Source organism: Balaenoptera physalus (assembly GCF_965194825.1).
Source record: "Balaenoptera physalus genome assembly, chromosome: 7".
Lineage (NCBI taxonomy): Eukaryota > Metazoa > Chordata > Mammalia > Artiodactyla > Balaenopteridae > Balaenoptera > Balaenoptera physalus.
The window spans coordinates 102,983,480-103,003,322 of NC_138886.1; the positions used below are offsets into that span (position 1 = coordinate 102,983,480).

Sequence of the window (19,843 nt, forward strand, 5' to 3'; positions counted from 1 at the left end):
AGTAAGACCCCAGTGTTGCTGACACAGAAAATTATGCAATCAGCAAAGTTTAATGAAAATGACGTTTCCCTCTCAGTGGGTCCAGTCCTGTCTACTTCTGCAATGAAAAATCTTTACAAAGTCCTTTTAATGCTGTTTATTGATAGGGTTTAGAAACAACCTGCAGAAGAACCACAGAAGACAATTTAAATTTTGAAACAAATTGCAAATATTATATCTGGAAAACATAAATACTGACATGTAGTTTAAAAACACAGTATACCTAACAAAATTAGGCAATGGAGGAAGGTAATAGTGCTAATTTCATAGAGAGAGATGTTCCAGAGTCAGTAAATCAAGACATTAAGATCTATTATTCAAGCAATGAATGCATTATTTAAAATTTAACCGTGAACACCAGGAAACAACTGAGTTTCCATTCTTTTTAACAGTGGTTATTTCTGGAAAGAGAGACTAGGGCTGCCGAAGGAGGGGGTCTGGGTGTGGCTAGAAGAGTATTTTACAATTTTGTTTATTCTTTTTTTAACCAAGTACATGCATTATATCATTTTTAAACAAATTTATTTGTTTTTAAAGTTTTTAAGCTGAACAGCAGGGTTGGTCTGGGAAGGTTTAATCGGGGCTTCCTCTGCCATCGCCTACCCTTCCTTCTCTCCCTGAGGACCAACGTGCTGTGTGTGCATCCTGAATCCCAGTGGCTCCTGCTTTCTTCCAGATTTGCTCCATCAGATATCCATCAGCAGACCCATACAGATATTCTTTCCCACCCGTCTAACCCTTATCTTAACCTTTGCCAATTGTCCCTTCTCCTTTCCCTAATCTCCAAATTTCCTTTAAGAGAAATCTACACTTCTTGTCTTTGAAGCCATCTCATCTCGTCACTCTCATACCCATTGCAGAATGACTTGTACTCCCCAACACCACTTAACTGAAACTTTGCCAGTCTTCCTTTACTTCTGAGCGGCTGAGCCACACTGACTCCATTTTGTCAGCTCCATCTTAGTTCTGCAATCCTACCCCTTCTCTTCTCTGCATGACTGAGCTTTTGCCTAACTCACAAAGAATATGTCCAAGCCAGATGAATTTCCTATCAACTTCTACCCTTGCCTTCATCTGATATAAAAACTGGAAGAGTGCCTTTGCTGCCACAGATGTTCATGAGACCCCCTCTGGGGAGGAAAAAATCCCGGTTCCTGACAGGTACAGACGTGCTTCTCACTTGGTAGTCAGATTCTATATTTCACTTTGGCCCCTTTAAATTCCCCTGTACCCCTTTCAGCAGGGTGGAGTGCCGCTGTGAATGCTTCTGGATTGCTGTCTGCCTGATCCAACCCGTATGTAAGTTCACTTCAGTAAACTTCATAATTCTACTTTATGGGGTTGCCTGCTTCATTTTTCAGTCTCGAAGTTCCTTCTCAGTTTGGGAAATATTATTCAATATCCCTATCTTTGAACAACTTCCTACTCTCCAAAATCATAGCCTTACTTTCTAGGTCTATCATACTTGAACTCTAACAATAGTATTCCTTTAACTGGGGTCTGAGAATGAATCCTATTAGATTTCCCAGTTTTTAAATTTTTAAAAAAATTTGTGATTTTATTTCCATGATAATTTTAAAAGAACAAAATCATTCAGAATAATCTGTATAACCACCTTATAACAGTGTAGTGTTAACACCTTTGTAACCACCACCCATGTGAAAATATGCACATTTCTAGCACCCAGCAGGCTGCCTAGCACATCTCAACTGTCAGATTCAACCAGGTTGTTGCATGTATTATTCTTTGTATTGTTCTTTGCATTGCTTTTTCTTATGGTATGAATAAATTAATTCAGTCTATTGCTTTTTATAGTATGAATATTCCATTCTTTGCTTATCATTTCTACTCTGAAGATGTGTGTTGTTTCCATCATCTGGCTATTAGGAATAAAGCCGAGCCTGTTAACGTTTAACACGTTATTTCTCCCACCGAATCAGTTTCAGAATCAGTAGACAATGTCATCACATACAGTGGAATCCTGCCCTATACAATGTCTTTTTTAAAACTACAGCTTTATTGAGATATAATTCACCCAATTAAAGTATACGCTTTAGTAGTTTTTAGTATATTCACAGGGTCGTGCAGTCATTACCACAGTCAGTTTTAGAACGTTTCATCACTCAAAAGGAAACTCTGTCCAGTCACTTCCCATTTCTCCCCAATGCCCACGTCACCCCATCCCTAGGCAATCACAAATATCCTTTCTCTGTCTATAAACCTGCAATTCTGCATGTTTCATATGAATGGAATCATACAATATGTGTGGTCTTTCGTTACTGGCTTCTTTCATTTAGCATCATATTTTCAAGGCTCATTCATGCTATAGCACTTATCAGTACTTCATATCTATTTATTCTTGAATAATATTTCATTGTATGGATCTACCACATTTTACTTATCCCTTCATTAGTTGGTTAACATTTGGGTTTTTTCCACTTTTTGGCTATTATGAATAATGTAGCTATGAATATTCACATACAATTTTTTGTGTGGCTCTGTTTTCATTTCCCATGGGTATAGAATTATGGAAAACACTGGGTCTTATGGTAATTCTGTTTAAGCTTTTGAGGAAGTGATAGAATGTTTTCCAAAGCAGCTATACCACTTTACGTTGAAACCAGCAATGCACAGGGGTTCCAATTTCTCTACGACATTGCCAACATTTGTTATTTTCTGTTTTTGTTTTTTTTTAATTTGTGATTTTGTTAAAGTCTGCCAAGTGGCTGTGAAGTGGTATTTCATTGTGGTTTGATTTGCATTTCCCTAATAATTAGTAATAGTAATGTTGAGTATCTTTTCAAGTGCTTATTGTCCATTGGTATAGCTTCTTTAGAGAAATGTCTATTCAAGTGCTTTGTTCATTTTTAGTTTTTTGGGTTTTCCTTGCTGTTATTGAATGGCAGGAGTTTATTATATGTTCTGGAATTAATCACTTGTCAGATATATGATTTGTAGAAATTTTCTCCCTTTCTCTGGGTTGCCTATTACTTTCTTGAAATCAAATTTACCTATTTTTAATCTTGTTCATGCTTTTGATATCACATTTAAGAAACCATTGCCAAATCAAAGATCACAAATTTATGCCTATATTTTCTTTTAAGAGTTTTATAGTTTTTGGTCTTACATTTAGGTCTTTGATCCACTTTGAGTTAATTTTTGTATATGGTATAAGGGAGGGATCCAATTTCATTCCCTTTGTATGTGAATATCAGTTGTCCAGCATCATTTGTTGAAAAGACTATTCTTTCTCTATTGAATTTTCTTGACATCCTTGTCAAAAATAAGTTGACTGTAAAAGTCAGAGTTTATTTCTCGACTCTGAAGTTTTTCATTCATATATTTGTCTATCCTGTGCCAATATCACACTGTCTTGATTATTGTAGCTTTGTAGTGAGTTTGAAATCATGAAGTATGTGTCCTCCAACTTTGTTCTTTTTTTTTTCAGTCAACATTGGTTTGACTATTCTGGGTCTCTTGAATTTTCCTGTGAATATTGGGATCAGCTTGTCAATTTCTGTAAAGTAGTCAGTTGGGATTTTCTTAGGGATTGCATTGAATGTGTAGGTGATTCAGGGACTATTGCTATCTTAACAAAATTAAGTCCTCTGATACATACACATGGGTGTCTTTCCACTAATGTAGGTCTTCAATTTCTTTCAACAATATTTTGTAACTTTCAGAGTATACATTTTGTACTTCTTTGTTAAGGTTATTTGTAAGTATCTTATTCTTTTTCATGATATTGTAAATGGAATTAGTTTCTTAATTTTAGATTGTTCATTGCAAGTGTGTAGAAATACAATTAATTTTTAAATGGGTATTGTATTCTGAAAACTTGTTGAACTATTTTATTAGTTCTAATAGTTTTTAGTGGAGTCCCTAGGATATTCTATCTACAAAGTCATGCCACCTGCAATACAGTTTTGTTTCATTCTTTTCCAATCTGGATGGCTTTTATTTCATTTTCTTGCTAATTCTCCTGGTTAAAACCTCCAGTAAAATTTTGAAAAGAAGCTGTAAGAGTGGAAACTCTTTTTCCTGATCCTAGGGAGAAAGCCTTCAATCTTTTACCATTAAGTATTGTGTTAGTTTGGTATTTTTCATTATATGCCCATTATCTGGTTGAGAAAGTTCCCTTTTATTGTTGGTTTAAGTGTTTTTGTTTTAACATAATGGAGTGCTGAATTTTGTCAAATTTTTGTATCTACTGAGGTATCATGGATTTGTCTTTTATTGATATGGTGTGTTATGTTATATACATGTCATATATATATATATATATATATGAAACCAACTTTGCATTGCTGGCATAAATTCTACTTGGTTATGATGTGTAATCTTTCTGTATATTGATGGATTCAATTTGCTAGTATTTTGTTGCTTTTTATATCTATATTCATAAGAGAAACGGGTCTGTAGTTTTCTCATGACATCTTTGTCTGGTGTTGGTATCAGGGTAATATTGGATTCAGAAAGATTAAGAAGTGTTTTCTCCTATTAAGTTTTTTGGAAGACTGTAAAGAATTGGTATTAATTCTTCTTTAAATGTTTGCTGGAATTCATCAGTGAAGCCATCTGGACCTGGGCATTTTCTTTTTAGATAGTTTTTTGATTACTATCCAATTAATAGTTCTATTCAGATTTTTGATTTCTTCTTGTGTCAGCTTGAGTAGTTTCCATCTGTTTCATCTGAAGAATCTAACTTGTTGGCTTACAGTTGGTCATGCCCTTATAGTCTTTATTTCTGCAAGATCAGTAATGTTTCCTCTTTCATTCCTGATTTTCATAATTTGAGTCTTCTCACTGTTTTGTTTGTTCAGTCTAGTGCAAAAATTAATTTTGTTGATATTTTCAAAAAACCAGATTTTGGTTCTATTAATTTTTTCCGTTGGTTTTCTATTCTTTATTACTTTCCACTGTAATCTAATCTTTCATTTTTCTTCCTTTGGGTTCAGTTTGTTCTTTTTTTAAAAAAAATTGTAACCATTTAAAACATCAAAGTATAGTTAATTTACAATGTCGTGTTAGTTTCAGGTGTCCAGTAAAGAGAATCAGTAATACATACATACATATATATGTATGTATGTATATACATATAGATGCTTCTTCAGTTTTTCATAAGGTTAGGGATTCCAAAGTGTGCACAAGAACAGCTGAGTATTTAATTGAGCAGATTTGCAGGCGGATGTACACGGTGAACTCAGAAAGAAATCAGGAGATGAGATGCCACAGTCCTAGGCTTTGATCTGATCTGTTTGCCAGTAGACATTAGCTGCACATACCCATTTCCTTCCATGGCTAATTATATTTAATTTTTACTGGTCTCTGAAAATGACTTTGAGCAATGCCTTTTATTACTGTCCCTTGGTTACTCTAAGATCAGAAAAGTGAAAGTCAGCACAATGTTGCCTGGAGAAAATGGGTTCCATGCTTCACATTACCATATTACGTGTCTACTTTGTTTTAAAAATGTTGGCTGTTTCTTGATTCTCTACTTTTTTGCATGTCATATGCCCTTTCTTACCAAAGAAGGAATAGGATGAAAGATGTTTGATAATCTATGTCAGGAAAGGGGTGATGTTTGTGATGAAGGGAAACCCCATTCTACTCCATTTTAATGACCATTAATAGTGGTTTATATTACTATCTTAGTAACACTTGACTTCTTATAATTCTTAAAAATCGAGCACCCATAATCATTTTAAATTTGATTAATAAAAGGACCCTCCAAGCTTCTTAGTTAACTGTCAACTCCTACTGCTAAATGAGAGTCCACACCATGGCCTGAGTAGTGCCCAGGCCCCTGTGGCCAGCTCTCTGTCCAGCAACCTGTGGGACAGCAGCCTGTGGGACAGAGATACTGCAGTTTACATCCCTGCCTCACCTCTCACTGGCTGTGTGAAGTCGGGGACATTACACTCCCCTATTCCTTCTGTGTTTCCTCATTTCACAACAGGGATAATGACACCAGTTCTGCAGGCTGGTGAGGATTTCATGAGTTAATAGAAACACTGAGTAAAAATTGCATTCTCCTCGCCTTTAACCCCCTCCTTGTACTTTTAAAAAATTACATATTATGACCAGTGTATTGAGTATTCACAGTACTTCAGGTTAAATAGTAAAGATCTGCTGTGATTGTGATTGTGTGTGTGTGTGTGTGTGTGTTGGGGCTTGGTTAATTTCCATCTCCCCATTACCTTTCCTGGATTCTGCTTCCCTTGGGCTGACTTGGCATCTTTTCCCTGGGCACAGGGTGATGTGAGAGCAAAGCTGCTCAGAACCATGGTCCAATAAGGAGAAATAGACTGGCTCAAGTTATCCACTCAGTAGATCAACAGCCCTATTGAAAACTGGAGATTAGCTATAATGATTGGATTTAGAATTACAGAATTATAAAATGAAATTTGAATTTTTCTTGTGTTGGGAAAGTGAAAGCAAACTGTACCATTTCAATTTTGTTTTAAGCTATCAAGAGAGGGTAAAGCAACCTTTTCCTAGATTTTTCTTTTACCAATTCTCTCAAACATCTGGTTCCTTTTCTAGGTGCTTCCTAGTTGATCGTTGGAGCCCTCAAGCAACATGCCAGAGCAAAGCAACGATTACCGGGTGGCCGTGTTCGGCGCAGGTGGTGTTGGCAAGAGCTCTCTGGTCTTGCGGTTTGTGAAAGGTACATTCCGGGAGAGCTACATTCCCACTGTGGAAGACACCTACCGGCAGGTCATCAGCTGTGACAAGAGCATCTGCACCCTGCAGATCACGGACACCACGGGCAGCCACCAGTTCCCTGCCATGCAGCGGCTGTCCATCTCCAAAGGGCATGCCTTCATTCTGGTCTACTCCATCACCAGCCGGCAGTCCTTGGAGGAGCTCAAACCCATCTATGAACAAATCTGTGAGATCAAAGGGGATGTGGAGAGCATCCCCATCATGCTGGTGGGGAACAAGTGTGACGAGAGCCCGAACCGCGAGGTGGAGAGCAGCGAGGCCGAGGCGCTGGCCCGCAAGTGGAAGTGCGCCTTCATGGAGACCTCGGCTAAGCTCAACCACAACGTGAAGGAGCTCTTCCAGGAGCTGCTCAACCTGGAGAAGCGCAGGACCGTGAGCCTCCAGATCGACGGGAAAAAGAGCAAGCAGCAGAAGAGGAAAGAAAAGCTCAAGGGCAAGTGCGTGATCATGTGAACTCCCTCCCGTGGGAGCAGCAATTGTGTGTCTCCCTCTCCTCCCCTCCCCCTCCACGTGAAACCCACAGTCGTCAGGGTAGCATGTCAGATGCCCACGTGTTAAATATTGCATTTTGACCAAGATGTGCGCTGTTGTCCTCAGAGGGCATTTTACACCACCACCAATAAGCACCCCCTCTCCAGAATCAGGGAATCTGACAAATGCTTAAAATGAAAACTAACATGCTCAGCATCGCAGGGAACCAAGTGGGGTGCCAGCCATTTCTGGAGGCATCGTTCGCCATCAGGAGGCGTGAGGGCTTGTGCCCTCGGAAGCAGCGTGTGCCGATAGGGGGAAGTACCATCTGCATGCATGTGAGAGCATGTTAACCCAGAGCTGCAGGCACCACCCCCAGACCAGGCATCCCCTCTGCTCAGAAGCCAGTGACAACCCTTGGGGAGGGGAGGGGTGGGAGGAGGTGAGAAGACCAAGCCAAAGTTTCGGTTCCATGGTTCTTTTACTGAATTAAAAATAACACAGCCTCTCTACCCGCCAGAGGATGTTCACTGTCAGTTCCCAGCTGACCTGTGAGCCTTGCCACTCTGAGGGGAGGTCCTCACCTCACTAAGTCTAGTTATTAGCAGGTATCGTTTTAGCCTTTTAGGGTATTTCTTTTCACATAAAATGATGAATTCACTAAGAGTGTGCCACTCTGTCAGAAATTCTTCAATTTCCGTTTAAAATGTTTGTGTAAGGATATTGTGACAATACTAAAACATTGCAATAACGCTCCTGTGTGTTATATTTTGAGAGTTTGAGAAATGTGAAGTTTCCTTCCTTTGACCCATGAGGGGTATAACTCTTCCAGCCCTCAGATTTTAAATAAAAGCAATTAAAGTAGCTATTTTTTAGACATTTTTGTCCTCCAACATGATTTTCTTCTTTTCAATAACTCGATCTGTGTCCAACTGGGTAACAGCCAGCAAAGGCCATCCGAAGACCAAAAGCACATCCATTTTCTAACAGACACGGACATGTCTGTGCCATACTTTGCATCTTAATGAAATACGTTGAAACAAAGGTTGTTCACTGTGTTTTTGATGATTATCTATAACGAGTATATTCCTGGGAAATGCATTCAAGTAATAGATTATCGTGCATGTTCCATTAGAAATGTCTTCTAAGAGCTGTTCAATGCAGGGTTCACTCTGGAAATGATTATTTTTTCCTCCTAATGATCTCGTGTGCATCCTCAATCCTTCAAACCAAATTACGGCCACTGCTGGTTCCAGCATGCTGGGTGGAAATGGGTCCGGCAGGCTCTGTCACAGGCCGGGCATAGCCCACTCAGCTTATTCTTCTGCCATCCTCAAGGCTGCTTTGGGTCTGCTTCCTGAAAATTCCCACTGACAGGGCCTGTAAGTTCTCTTGTTTGTTCCAGCCTGCATCCCACTCTGGCCTCCTCTGGAATTTTCCCTTTCAGCACACCTTCCTGTCGCCTGCCTGGCAGGTAGAGAGAGTGATGTCCTCAGGGTCATGTAAGGGGAGCTTCTCGGCTGCTGGGCAGCAGCGCCCAGCTGAGGCAGGATGGTCAAGTTTGGACGTTTGCACATACCCTTCTCTCCTGCACTTGTTGTGTCTTTCCTGTGCCTCCTGCTGCAGCAACTATTGTGCAGTTCTGTGCTCTCAACAGATCCTAAATTAACCTTTTTCTGGTTAAATTTTCTTGCCTTCATCTCATCCCCTCTCCTCTGCTAATAACTCATCCTTGTGATGTATTTAGTGTGTGGGAGGTACTTTGAGAACCATTGGCTCCATGGTCAGCCCATCTCTCTGGCCTCCTAGAACAGAACTTGGGCAGGGAGGGTAGAGAAGTGGCCTGGGTGCCATCAAATCCCTCTCCAAGTCCCAATGGACACACCTTCTGATGGGCTCCTTCTGTTCCAAGTGGCTGTTCCACAGCCTTCACAGTGAGATCTCATTGGTGTATTTTCTAGAACATTTGCTTTTCAACTTGTCCCTACCATTTTTTTTCTATTTCCATTCTCAGAGAGATGTCATCCATTTGTAATCTGGATATGGGTTAAGTGGAAGAAGAAACAGGACTTCATGGCCAAAATGAACTTTAGAGATCTTGGGTGGGTTACACTAATGGTAAAATGTGATGTCTGCCACAGGCTGTAATGCCCATAGGGCTCCCAGTATGTGGGCTCCCTGTCAGTGCCCCATTCTTCCTAATCCAAGTTAGAAATTTATTTAGCCCTCTCAAGGCGGTGTCTACATTTTTAAGTATTTACAGCTTGATCAATATGAGAAGCTTGTAATTATTGAAAATCTGATCTCATTCAGGACACATTTTCTTCCTTTGTGTTTTGCCTGTGAGGTTATTGGAAGGCCACTGATGCTTCAATCATGGGTCTTTATTCTGAGATCATTTTTTATGAACTGCACTGAGGATATAGATGATTATCTCAAAATAATATTTTCAGAGCTCCCCAGTGGACATTCAGGGCTCGAGGAGTTAGTCCCACTGAACCAGATGTTTTTAGCATTTATGTGGGCCAGTCCCCGAATAAGTAGTTGTGGTTCTTGAGGACACGTCCTGCATTGCATATGGACACAGAAGATTTTGACCTTGCCACAGTAAGTTACAAAACTCAAAATATTGCTTTGAAGATGGCACTCCGGGAATAAGCTTGGGGCTCCATGGGTCCCGTTCTGTCCCTGCCAATCCCTCTTCCATCTGGTGATAAGCCATGGGCGTGCCCTGGGCATGCATGCAATACAGCAAGACCAACACAAGAGCAATATTGAATTGTTCATTAGATCTAAAATTATATGTATATAAAATATATATAATTTATCTTCCTGCATTTTGAAGTATAAAGTAGTACATTGTACATATCTGTAAGCTAGTATATTTGTTTCACCATTTGTAATATTTAAGAAATGCTCTCTTTATAGAACAGAAGTATTAAATATCCCAAAAAAATGCTCTGTGATACTTAATTTTTTTTTCCAAAATTTGTAATGTGTTGCTCCTACATAAGCTCTCTGGAAATATCCATAACTAATGGGACACATGTAAACCCTCAAAGATCCATCCTGGAATTCAGTGCCCCACAAAGACAGTGTGTGGACAGAACATTTACAGAGCATGACTTTTATACATGTGGGATAGCAATGTGTATATTTATATTTAAGGTGTATTTACTGTTACAATTCCATTATCTATTTTATTTACAGTTATAAAAATCATTCTTGCAGACAAGTTTCTAGTTGCCAGTGATGTTCTGAAAATAAGAATATTAAAATAAAGCTTCGGTTCTGACACACGGCTTGAAGGTGGTGGTATTTCTTACTCTTCAGGGCATAGTGGGTCTGTGATGGTCTTGCCCTAGTTCTTCTGCAGCTGCTTTCTTGCACCTGTTGACCACATAAGAGATTGTCAGGCCCTGCAGGTCTGGGGTTGGCGACCGCAGCTGCCCCGCGGTGTTCTAAGGGAATATCCTCACTGTTTGTCACTGGGCTGACATTATGCTCCAGGCAGAGTGAGGTGAGAGGGAAGGAGTAGGGTCAGGGCCCCTCCCTGGCTTAGAATAGGAGTAGTGAAGTGAATAAAAACTCCTCTTTAATCCTGTTTCCCCCAAATCTCCTGGCCTCCTCACAAAAGCCAGGCTATTAAGCGGAGTTGATGTACAAAGCCCCAGCACTGTTCCCGGGCACAATTTCTGTTTGACACCCTTGGTCCTTACTCCTTCTTCTCAACACCAACTATAAAATAAACCTGACTTTTGATTTTGAAAGACAACAACTATCAACAAACCACGGTCAACTATGACCGTGGGCAGGTTCTTAACTTCCCTGTGCTTCTGCAAAATGGGAATTATTAGTATCCGCAGCATGAGTGGCCATGAGAATTAAATTAACTATAAGCACAAAGCAGTTGGAGCTATCTTGTCACAGTTTGAGCCTTCAGTGGAAATAAAACCCCTCGGACTATGTAAGACTCTGTTTGGAAGGTCTGTGGCAGTGTGAAAATTAATCTATGCAGATACAGCAATCAGCCAGAACCTTTCAGTTTCTTTAAGCCTCTTTAACAGCTTTTTCCAGTCTGGCTCTCGGCATACTCCACCCCTCCTCCCCCTCCCAAGATCATTAATACTACATTATTCAGGGATTTCTCCATTTACAGAAATAATTAACAGCCAGCAGGCCCCATTAGACCCCATTAAAGGGCATCCCATCCAGTGCTTATCAAGCTTTAATGTGCAAATAAAGCACTTGAGACCTTGTGCTTCAGCAGAGTCTGAGTCAGCAGGAGGGGGTGGGGCCTAAGAATCTGCACTTCTAACAGGTTCCTAGGTACTATGGATGTTCCTGGCCCACTGACCATGGTTTGAGTAGCAAGGTTGTAATCTACTTATACTCCAGTTTTGTTGCACGTTGGAATGATGTGGAGTTTTGAAATTTATTGATACTGTGGGGGAGGAAAAATTTTCCTCTGCCCTTCTAGGTTCTTCTGGCTGGCCTATAACAGGGAAGAGCCAATTCTGACTCCATGTTGGATATGTTTCTTTTACTTTAACCTTTGCTTTTCTTTGCTTTTGTTATTATAATCACTGTCTATAGCTGTAAGCATACGTAATGGCCTGCCACAGGGAACCATGCCCCTCTACCTGACTGTTAAACTAAAAGGCCTTTGTTCAGTCCACAGAGAGACATTCTGACCCTGCCCACCTGTGAATGGCTGCAGAAAAGAAGAAATTAACACATCCCCTCCGATTTTGCAAGATAAATGGCCTTTGTACTTTACTCCCTCACCTCCTCCCCGTCTCTGTTCTATAAAAAAAACTGGCATCCAGGACCCAATAAGATGGTTTTTTTGGGGACCCTAGTCTGCCATCTTCTTGGTCTGCTGGCTTTCTGAATAAAGTCACTATTCTTTGCCCCAACGCTTCGTCTCCCTATTTGTTGTCCTTTCGTGTGGCGAGCAGAGGGAACTTGGACTCAGTAACAGTCCTAATAATTACATTGACATGAGAGTAACAGGAGAAAAACAAAATTTAATTATGTACAAAACTAGTTAGAACCAACTAGGGCCAAGAACCAACTAGGTAGAAGATTGGCTCTCCAGTAGACCTTGAGCCTCATTATATGCTCACTGTAATACATTAGCATGCTAAGTGATACACCCACAGGTGCCATGACAGTTCTGAGGCTGACCATAAAAGGCCAAAAATTGGAAGGTGGCCCAATTGCTGGGAATCCCCACCTCATCTTCTAAATTGTTAAAATGTTCCTCCCCCTCATTAGCGTATGTAATTACCCAGCCCATAAAAACTAACCACCTCCACACCCCAGGGCCACTCTCATTGAGATGGCCTGCATTCACTTTCTGCCTATAGAATGTGTATCTCTCTGAGTAAACTTGCTTCCACTTTACTATGGCTAGCTCTTAAATTCTTTCCTCATTTGGCAACCCGCCCCAGGAACTCTCCCAACTTGCAGGAGAGATGGGACATGACCATTCTCCTGCACCCCCTTCTCCAGCAACAGAATCTAATATCCACAAAAGAATATTACCGAGACATAATTTTTCTCTCTCAACATCACCCTCATTTTTACCAAAGAGAAACAAATTAAGATTAACTTATTTGAAAAATGAGTCTAGCTTCATTACACTTGGCCTGGCTATTTACATAAGTGCAGCAAGAATAGTGATTGACCACATAGACTCTTTTATTCTGCTTTGCTGGGATTTTTCATAAGGAATCCCAGATTGAACTTTTAAATGCTTCTGAAGACTAGGAGGCAAAGCTAAGGACTTGTTTGTCATCAGATTTCCCCTGCAATATCTAAAGGTTTGGGTTAATTCCTTTGATTTTGAGGTCCACAACGTGTTCAGAGTTTCCTGCACTTGCCAAGAAGTAACTTTTTTACCTGGTTAGGCTATCGGGAACCCTGTAAGCAAGGTACCAGACTTTTGTCAAGGGACTTTATTGGCTCCATTAAGTCAACCTTAGTTCCTTAAACCTGTTTAGTCATATCTGAGTTTATGCATGCCTCTCTCAAAGGCTGACATTCCAGTCAAAGCCTTGGTAATATAGCCAGTGCTTCCAATTGTGTCCTGTTATAAAGAGAACAGATTCTTAGTGAACTTGTGCAAATAACTATGTTGCCATAAAGAATACTCATTGAATTTTCAAATTCTGGAGGAATCAGGTAGGGAGAAAAAGATAAATGTTTCAATTCTGCTTCAAAGGAATAATTTACCAAACTTCTGTAAGTCATAGTTTAAGAGGAAAGTTTTCCTTATATCCGGAAAACAAAACATTAACAAAAATTAACAATGTTTCAAACAAAAAAGTCGTAAAAGTTATAATCATCCTATTCATTCAGTCCCATGTAATTAATTCTTGTTGATCTTGATCTTTAGTTAGCAGTTTTATGAAGCCATCTGTTTCTCTATTTGTGTTTTGTGACTTCTTGCCTAGTTTAGTGGTACGGTCTGAAATTTATCAGAGACAGTATTTTAGAATATGTTGAGTCCTGTCCATGAATTTCTCTGAAGATGAAACATATGTGAAAAAGCAAAAAGATTTAAAAATGATCATGATTAAGTATCAAATGAGAATTCATTTATGTAATTGACAAGGAAATTTGGTTATTTTTGTGACACACATTTTAAAATAGTAATTAGAATTACAGACAATAACATTATACTAGGACATATCAGATTTTTAAGAGTTTTATATATTTTCTAGAACACTTACATTAATAACATTTACCCATACAATATAACCTCAGAAGGTTCATTATCACTTATTTGATAATGTTTCCCATGTAATTTAACATATCAAATACACCTAATTAGTTTAATCTCTCTCTTTTTGTAAGGAGAGAGAATATATCCTTTGAGATGCTCCAGGGGCCCTCTAGAAACTCTCAGAGTTAGTTTTTGGTCAAAAAGACTTCATTTAGAATTTGGTTTTGGGGGAAATTTGTCAAAAATATCAGAGATTTTAAAACACTTGGTCAAATAGGATCATAATTTATTGTGAAACAATACTTATTCATTTAACCATGACAACAATTAAAGACTTCACAGGCAAATACAGAAAGTTAAATAGTTGTACAAAGCTTTAGCATTTTAATATAGAAAAGATTCAATTTTTAAAAAATAATCAAAAAGCTGATAAAGGCAAAACATAGAATCTTTGTTTTTCTAGGCAGATTACATTAAAGATAAAAAAAAAAAAAAAAAACCTTTCACAAGAGCAGACCAATAGTCCAATAAACCTTTTTCTTTTAGCAGATGAAGGAAAATTAAGGTTTAGTTTTACCTAAGTACATTATTGATATTAAAGCTTATTTTTAAAAACTTTATAACAAATTCATTGATCACACATAAACTTTCTTTCTTAGATTCCTTTTTCATAAACCTTCTACAACTTTCTATGTCCATTTTAGTTCATCCCTTGTTGTTTGTTTTTTCCATTCAGCTTTATTTTAGGAAAAAATTATTTTATTTTCCCTCAACAAAAATGCATCTTCATATCTCATACCTTTTCTAACCAAAAACATATCCTACTTTCCTTGCATATAAAGTTGTTTCCAGTAGCTTTAATCATATATATTAATTAGAATTCTTAACCCTTAGAAACTTTAATTTCTAGTGAAAACTATGAAGTAAGCAATTGTGAACTATTACACCAGCAGTCTTTAGACTGGCAAATTTATGAATACATTTCATAATTTCTAGAAACATACATTTCCTCACAGCACAAGTTTTCAATGTGGCATATGTCATGTTTATGAATAGACTCAAATATCTTTAGACTCTGTAATAAGAAGTCAAAAGTAGATAGACTTGTTCAGCAATTAATGTCTCAGTATTTTATCTTATCTGGAAATTATCAGACATTTAATAAATCCCCATCATTTCAATTAGCAAAATTCTAAGGGTGGAAGTTAAAGAGGTTTGGGAAACTAAATGGATATATCGTAAAACAATCAACGTAACTTAAAAAGTTCACCTAAACATTCTTATCTCATTTACATCTATTTAATTCCTTTTTTTAAAAATAATCATACTTAGATTACTCCTGAAGATTGAAGATTTAACAAGACATTCAAACTATTAACCATCACCTTATTTTTCTTGATGACAAATTTTGTAACAGAGATAAGATAAACTTATTTGAGTTTTAGTACACCTAAGTAGAAAAAAAGTATTATATTTAATGTTGATAACTCTAAAGACATGCCTGTATTAATTAAACCAACAAACTTAAACTAGATTTTATTTACCAAAAATTATCCTAGGTCACATAAATTGGAAAAACATATGGGTTAGTTTCTATTATATTTATGAGATTTAAATATACTTAATTGATAAGTGCTTAATTTTAAGCTAATTAAATAGAGCTCAAATTAAATTTGGCAATTGTACCTGAAGGTAGAAAATTACCATATCTATAATACACATACATAGACATACATACAGACAGACACAAACAGAGATCTTATAGTTTTCATTTTAAAATTTCAGTCATGAATTACATGTAACAATATAAAACTCACTAGTTTATAAATAACTGTTGGAATAAGTTAAGTTTATAAGTGCAGATGGCTAAAGCTTTGTACTCTTTATGGGGAAGACTTTTAAGATTTGTATTTGTCTTTGACAAGTAATCTTAAGAAGGCCGAGAACTAGATTTTGGGCAAGACAGTCTTCCCAACAGTATGTATTTTAAAAAGGCAACTCCCCCCACCACCCCACTTTTTTTCTTCAGTCTGGACAGATTTTTAATTACCTTCCAAGATGTTTACATAGACATGGTAAAATTTACAACTTCAGAAGACAGAAGGAACGCAAGTTTTCTCTTAGGATTTTGGGGTGTATTTGACTATTATAGAAGTCTAAGGTAATTATTATTTAAACTTTTTCTTCTTTTTGTTAAGTACAGACCAATTGTACATCCAATATCCTGATTTTTGTAATATCTGCCAACGTCTGGTGGTAAATAGGAAAATGTCTGAGTGGATTTGAGATATTTCAGAATTATGCTTTTGTTTTTCTAAAGACTCAAGTAGTAAATTGAGTATTGTTGATTTTACACTTTTTTGCTTTTCCGTAAGCTGTCTTCAAAGAATTGGGTAGGTTTTTCATTATGTTTAGAGGTTGATTTGCTCACTCAATCACACTGTTTTGAATTTGCCTTTTTATATCAGGAAGAAAACTTCCAGCTAAGATGGAAATCAAAATATTTTTATGTTTTTTATGTCCTACTGTCTAGAGGACATTAATTATTTGGGACGAGGGTCTAGGATATATCTGCAAAGGACATTGCATAGGAAGACCTGAAGCTGGAAAGCCTGATTATAGGGCTCAGCAAAATGGAGGACAGGAGGACAAAACCTTATTGTCCATCCTGGGTGCTGCTGCTTAATTTATTTCCTTGTTAGAGCACTAATATGAGTAACCTATAGACCTTGGTTCTAGAAATTAGGCTGGAGCTCTCTCTGTAAATCTTGTAGAGAAAGGGAAGTTAAAATAAGCAGCTGGATGTTTAGGGGCTTTTCCGCAAAAGGTGAAGGAGTTTTGGGAGTTAAGGGAATTTGCTGAGGAGATGGGGCTATATTTTAAGAAGGGAAATTTATATTGGATGAGAACTTCAATTTTGTTCTAAGTTTAATTCCTGTTCTTTCATCTTGTTAGGGAGTCCGTAAGGTTAGCTGTTATATTTCTTTGTATCCACTTTTTAATTTGGTCTGTCCACAGATACCAATAAGAATTGTAAAAAATATCAATTTAGATTTCTAATTTAAAGGGTTATCATCTGGCTATTGGCACGCTGGATCTTAATAGTGACCCAAACCAATAATAAGCCTTTTTATGGCTTACCCAAGGATGCAGGAGGCATCTCACGAAAGAGTTCAGCCCTCACAAGATTCAGCAAGTTCATTCTCAAAGATAACCTGAGAAAGCAAAGACCTTAATTGCACAGGTGGTAAGTAAGGATGGTGTGGTGAAAATGGTGTCTCAGGTCTCACAGGGAAACCATGAGATACGTCCAGTTACAAACCTAATAATCTATGACACCAAGCAGGTGCTAATGGAATGGTATTTTCCAGCACTAACAAAACAGCGATAGTTGAGACAACAAAGTCCCCTGATGGGCTGTAACCCTTTGTGACAAACTCCCCTGAAAGCTGGCACAGCCAGGTAAAGAGAGTGCTGCTTCTGACTTTGTGTCTTGGAACTCCAGGCTATTCATTCGTCTGGCCACCAGATGCACCCCAGTAAGCTGCACCTCCCAAATGGCAGAGGCCAGAAAATATATTCTCACTGGTCACAAAGCCAAGGTCTCAGAACATAAGGTAAAATAAAAGGAAAAACCTCATCTAGTTTTTACCTAGGAGACCCCCCAGCAAAATTTATCTAAACAGATGTGGGTCTGATGAGATCCCTGAACGTACCAGAGGTCGGCTTGAGCAGTAGCCTTATGGGGCCCATGCCAGCGTTCTGCCCTAGTTTTTTTCCTCCTTATGACGAACAACACAACAGAGAAAGGGGAAAACAGTGACCATCTCTAGGAAAAAAAAAAGAGATGAATAAGTGTACTCATTCCCAAATTTTCACCAGAGTTGTTAAATCCAAGGAACAAATTCCACAAGTACTTTCTGCTAATCTAAATTTAGAAAAAGAAAAGGGTGGGGTGGGAGGAATTGGGAGATTGAGATTGACACATATACACTATTGATACTGTGTATAAAATACAACTGAGGGGAGCATACTGCATAGGACAGGGAACTCTACTTAATACACTGTGGTGTCCTAAATGGGAGGGAAATCCAAAAGGGAGGGGATATATATATATATATATATATGTATGGCTGATTCATTTTGCTGTGCAGTAGAAGCTAACACAACATTGTAAAGCAACTAGACTCCGATAAAAATTACAAGTAAATAAATAAATAAATAAATTTAGAAAAAGAGAAAAAGGAGTCTCACCACTTTTACTTCCACCAGACCTTGCAAACAGAGATTCAGGAGGCTCATGCAATAAGAATTCTTGCATTCTGTGGCGCTTTGTCAGAGTTCCCAGAACCTCTTTATCTGCACAAGTCCTGAGAGAAAGCAGTTTCCAGCCAGTGAAGATCCTGCCAACTAAGCCAATTGTTGGGAAGGAGAAACTTTCCTCTACATTTCTAGGTTCTTCTGGCTTGTCTAATAATTAATTTGACACAAGGCAGACTAACAAGAGAAAAACCAGATTTAATTATGTACTTATGGGGGCTCCATAGGAATATGAGGCCCAGAGAAGTGACCAAAGTGGACAGCTTTTATACCTTTCAGACAAAGAAACTACATTTTTTGAGAACTGACATGACAAAGAAACTTAGATTTGGGTACTAATTAGTGAAGAATCTAAGAAGAGCTTGTTTACATACTGGGCCCTGAATTCCCTATTTCTGGTGATAAAGGTCTCTCTGTACTTCCTGGTGCAGGGAAGCATGCCTTTCACATGGGAGATTTATTTCCTGCTTTCAGGGGGACAAAGGAGGGTCAGAGTGTCCTTCTTGCACTGGCTATTTATTAAGGAACCTTAATTCAAAATAATCAATATGCCACTTTGACATATTTTGTCATGGCCTGCCCTGAGCCCCATCAATATCCACGCCCTACCCCAGAAATCATGATTTAGTAGATCTGGAATGTGGCTGTGGCTTTGGAATGTGGAATAAAGATTAAGAACCACTACTGTTAGCCAGTTTTAATTGGGAAGGCCTGCCAGCTTCATAAATTTCCTGGGGTGGAGGAGATACTTATTAAATTAAGTTCCCCTTCAATGAATATTTTCCAATATTAAATTGGTGAAATTGGTGTGAGGGTCATAACCTCCTCTATGTGTAGCATCTCCCAAGATTGGCATTGAGAGGAAATTATAATCCAGGTAGAGAGTGTCCACCCACCACACCACCTAGAGCAGTTTGGTCAGCTCTAACTGTGAGGTGATCTCACTGGCCTTGGGTCTGAACCCCAGCAGCGGTCTGGAGTGTCCCATCCTTACCTAGCCCAATCCCAGTATGCCATGCACTCCATTCTTGACAACTCCTCATGTTTCTTCAGTGCCTGAAAATACCAAAGTCCTATGGCTCCCTTATCAATCATGCCTTAGCTCTGCTGATATGCTATTGCCCTGATTCGGATACCATGAATGTGATCAATGCTCAGTGCTTCTTACATTCAACACTCAGTGGCTACCTCATTCCTTTGACCTGAGGCAATGGCTCTGCCCCACTGCTGTCCTGCTGCAGACGGGGTATGACTTTGCATGCTCTCCTATTTTCACATTTCTGTATTTCTCTCATTTGCTTTCCCATTCCATTACTTTTTCCTAACTAAAAGAAGTCTTTTCCCATCCTAGTATATCACTAGTCATTGGTGGACCCGAAGAGGAAGGCATGTGACTCAGATATTTTAAAGTAGCTTTTATTGTCATAATGATAGTTATCATTATTATTTTTGCTTTTTTTGGTTTGCTCTTATAACTCCTCACACTCCCTTTGCCCCAAGTAACATGGGGGGTAGTTAGCTTAGGTATTGTAATTTTATGTAAACTACCAA

General features: G+C 38.5%; 1 protein-coding gene across 2 annotated transcripts in view; it reads left to right on the forward strand.

The window, feature by feature from the left end:
• Nucleotides 1-17,064, forward strand: part of DIRAS2 (DIRAS family GTPase 2) — a 52,289-nt gene extending 35,225 nt beyond the window's left edge. The window contains exons 2-3 of one of the 2 annotated variants that reach the window (XM_082471384.1): nucleotides 1,280-1,338; nucleotides 6,586-17,064. In XM_082471384.1, the coding sequence (XP_082327510.1) occupies nucleotides 6,622-7,221 (600 nt within the window). In that variant the 5' untranslated portion in view covers nucleotides 1,280-1,338; nucleotides 6,586-6,621 and the 3' untranslated portion in view covers nucleotides 7,222-17,064. The remainder of the gene's footprint in view (nucleotides 1-1,279; nucleotides 1,339-6,585) is intronic. The other variant, XM_082471383.1, reaches the window with a different exon arrangement.
• The last annotated feature ends 2,779 nt before the right edge of the window (nucleotides 17,065-19,843 follow it).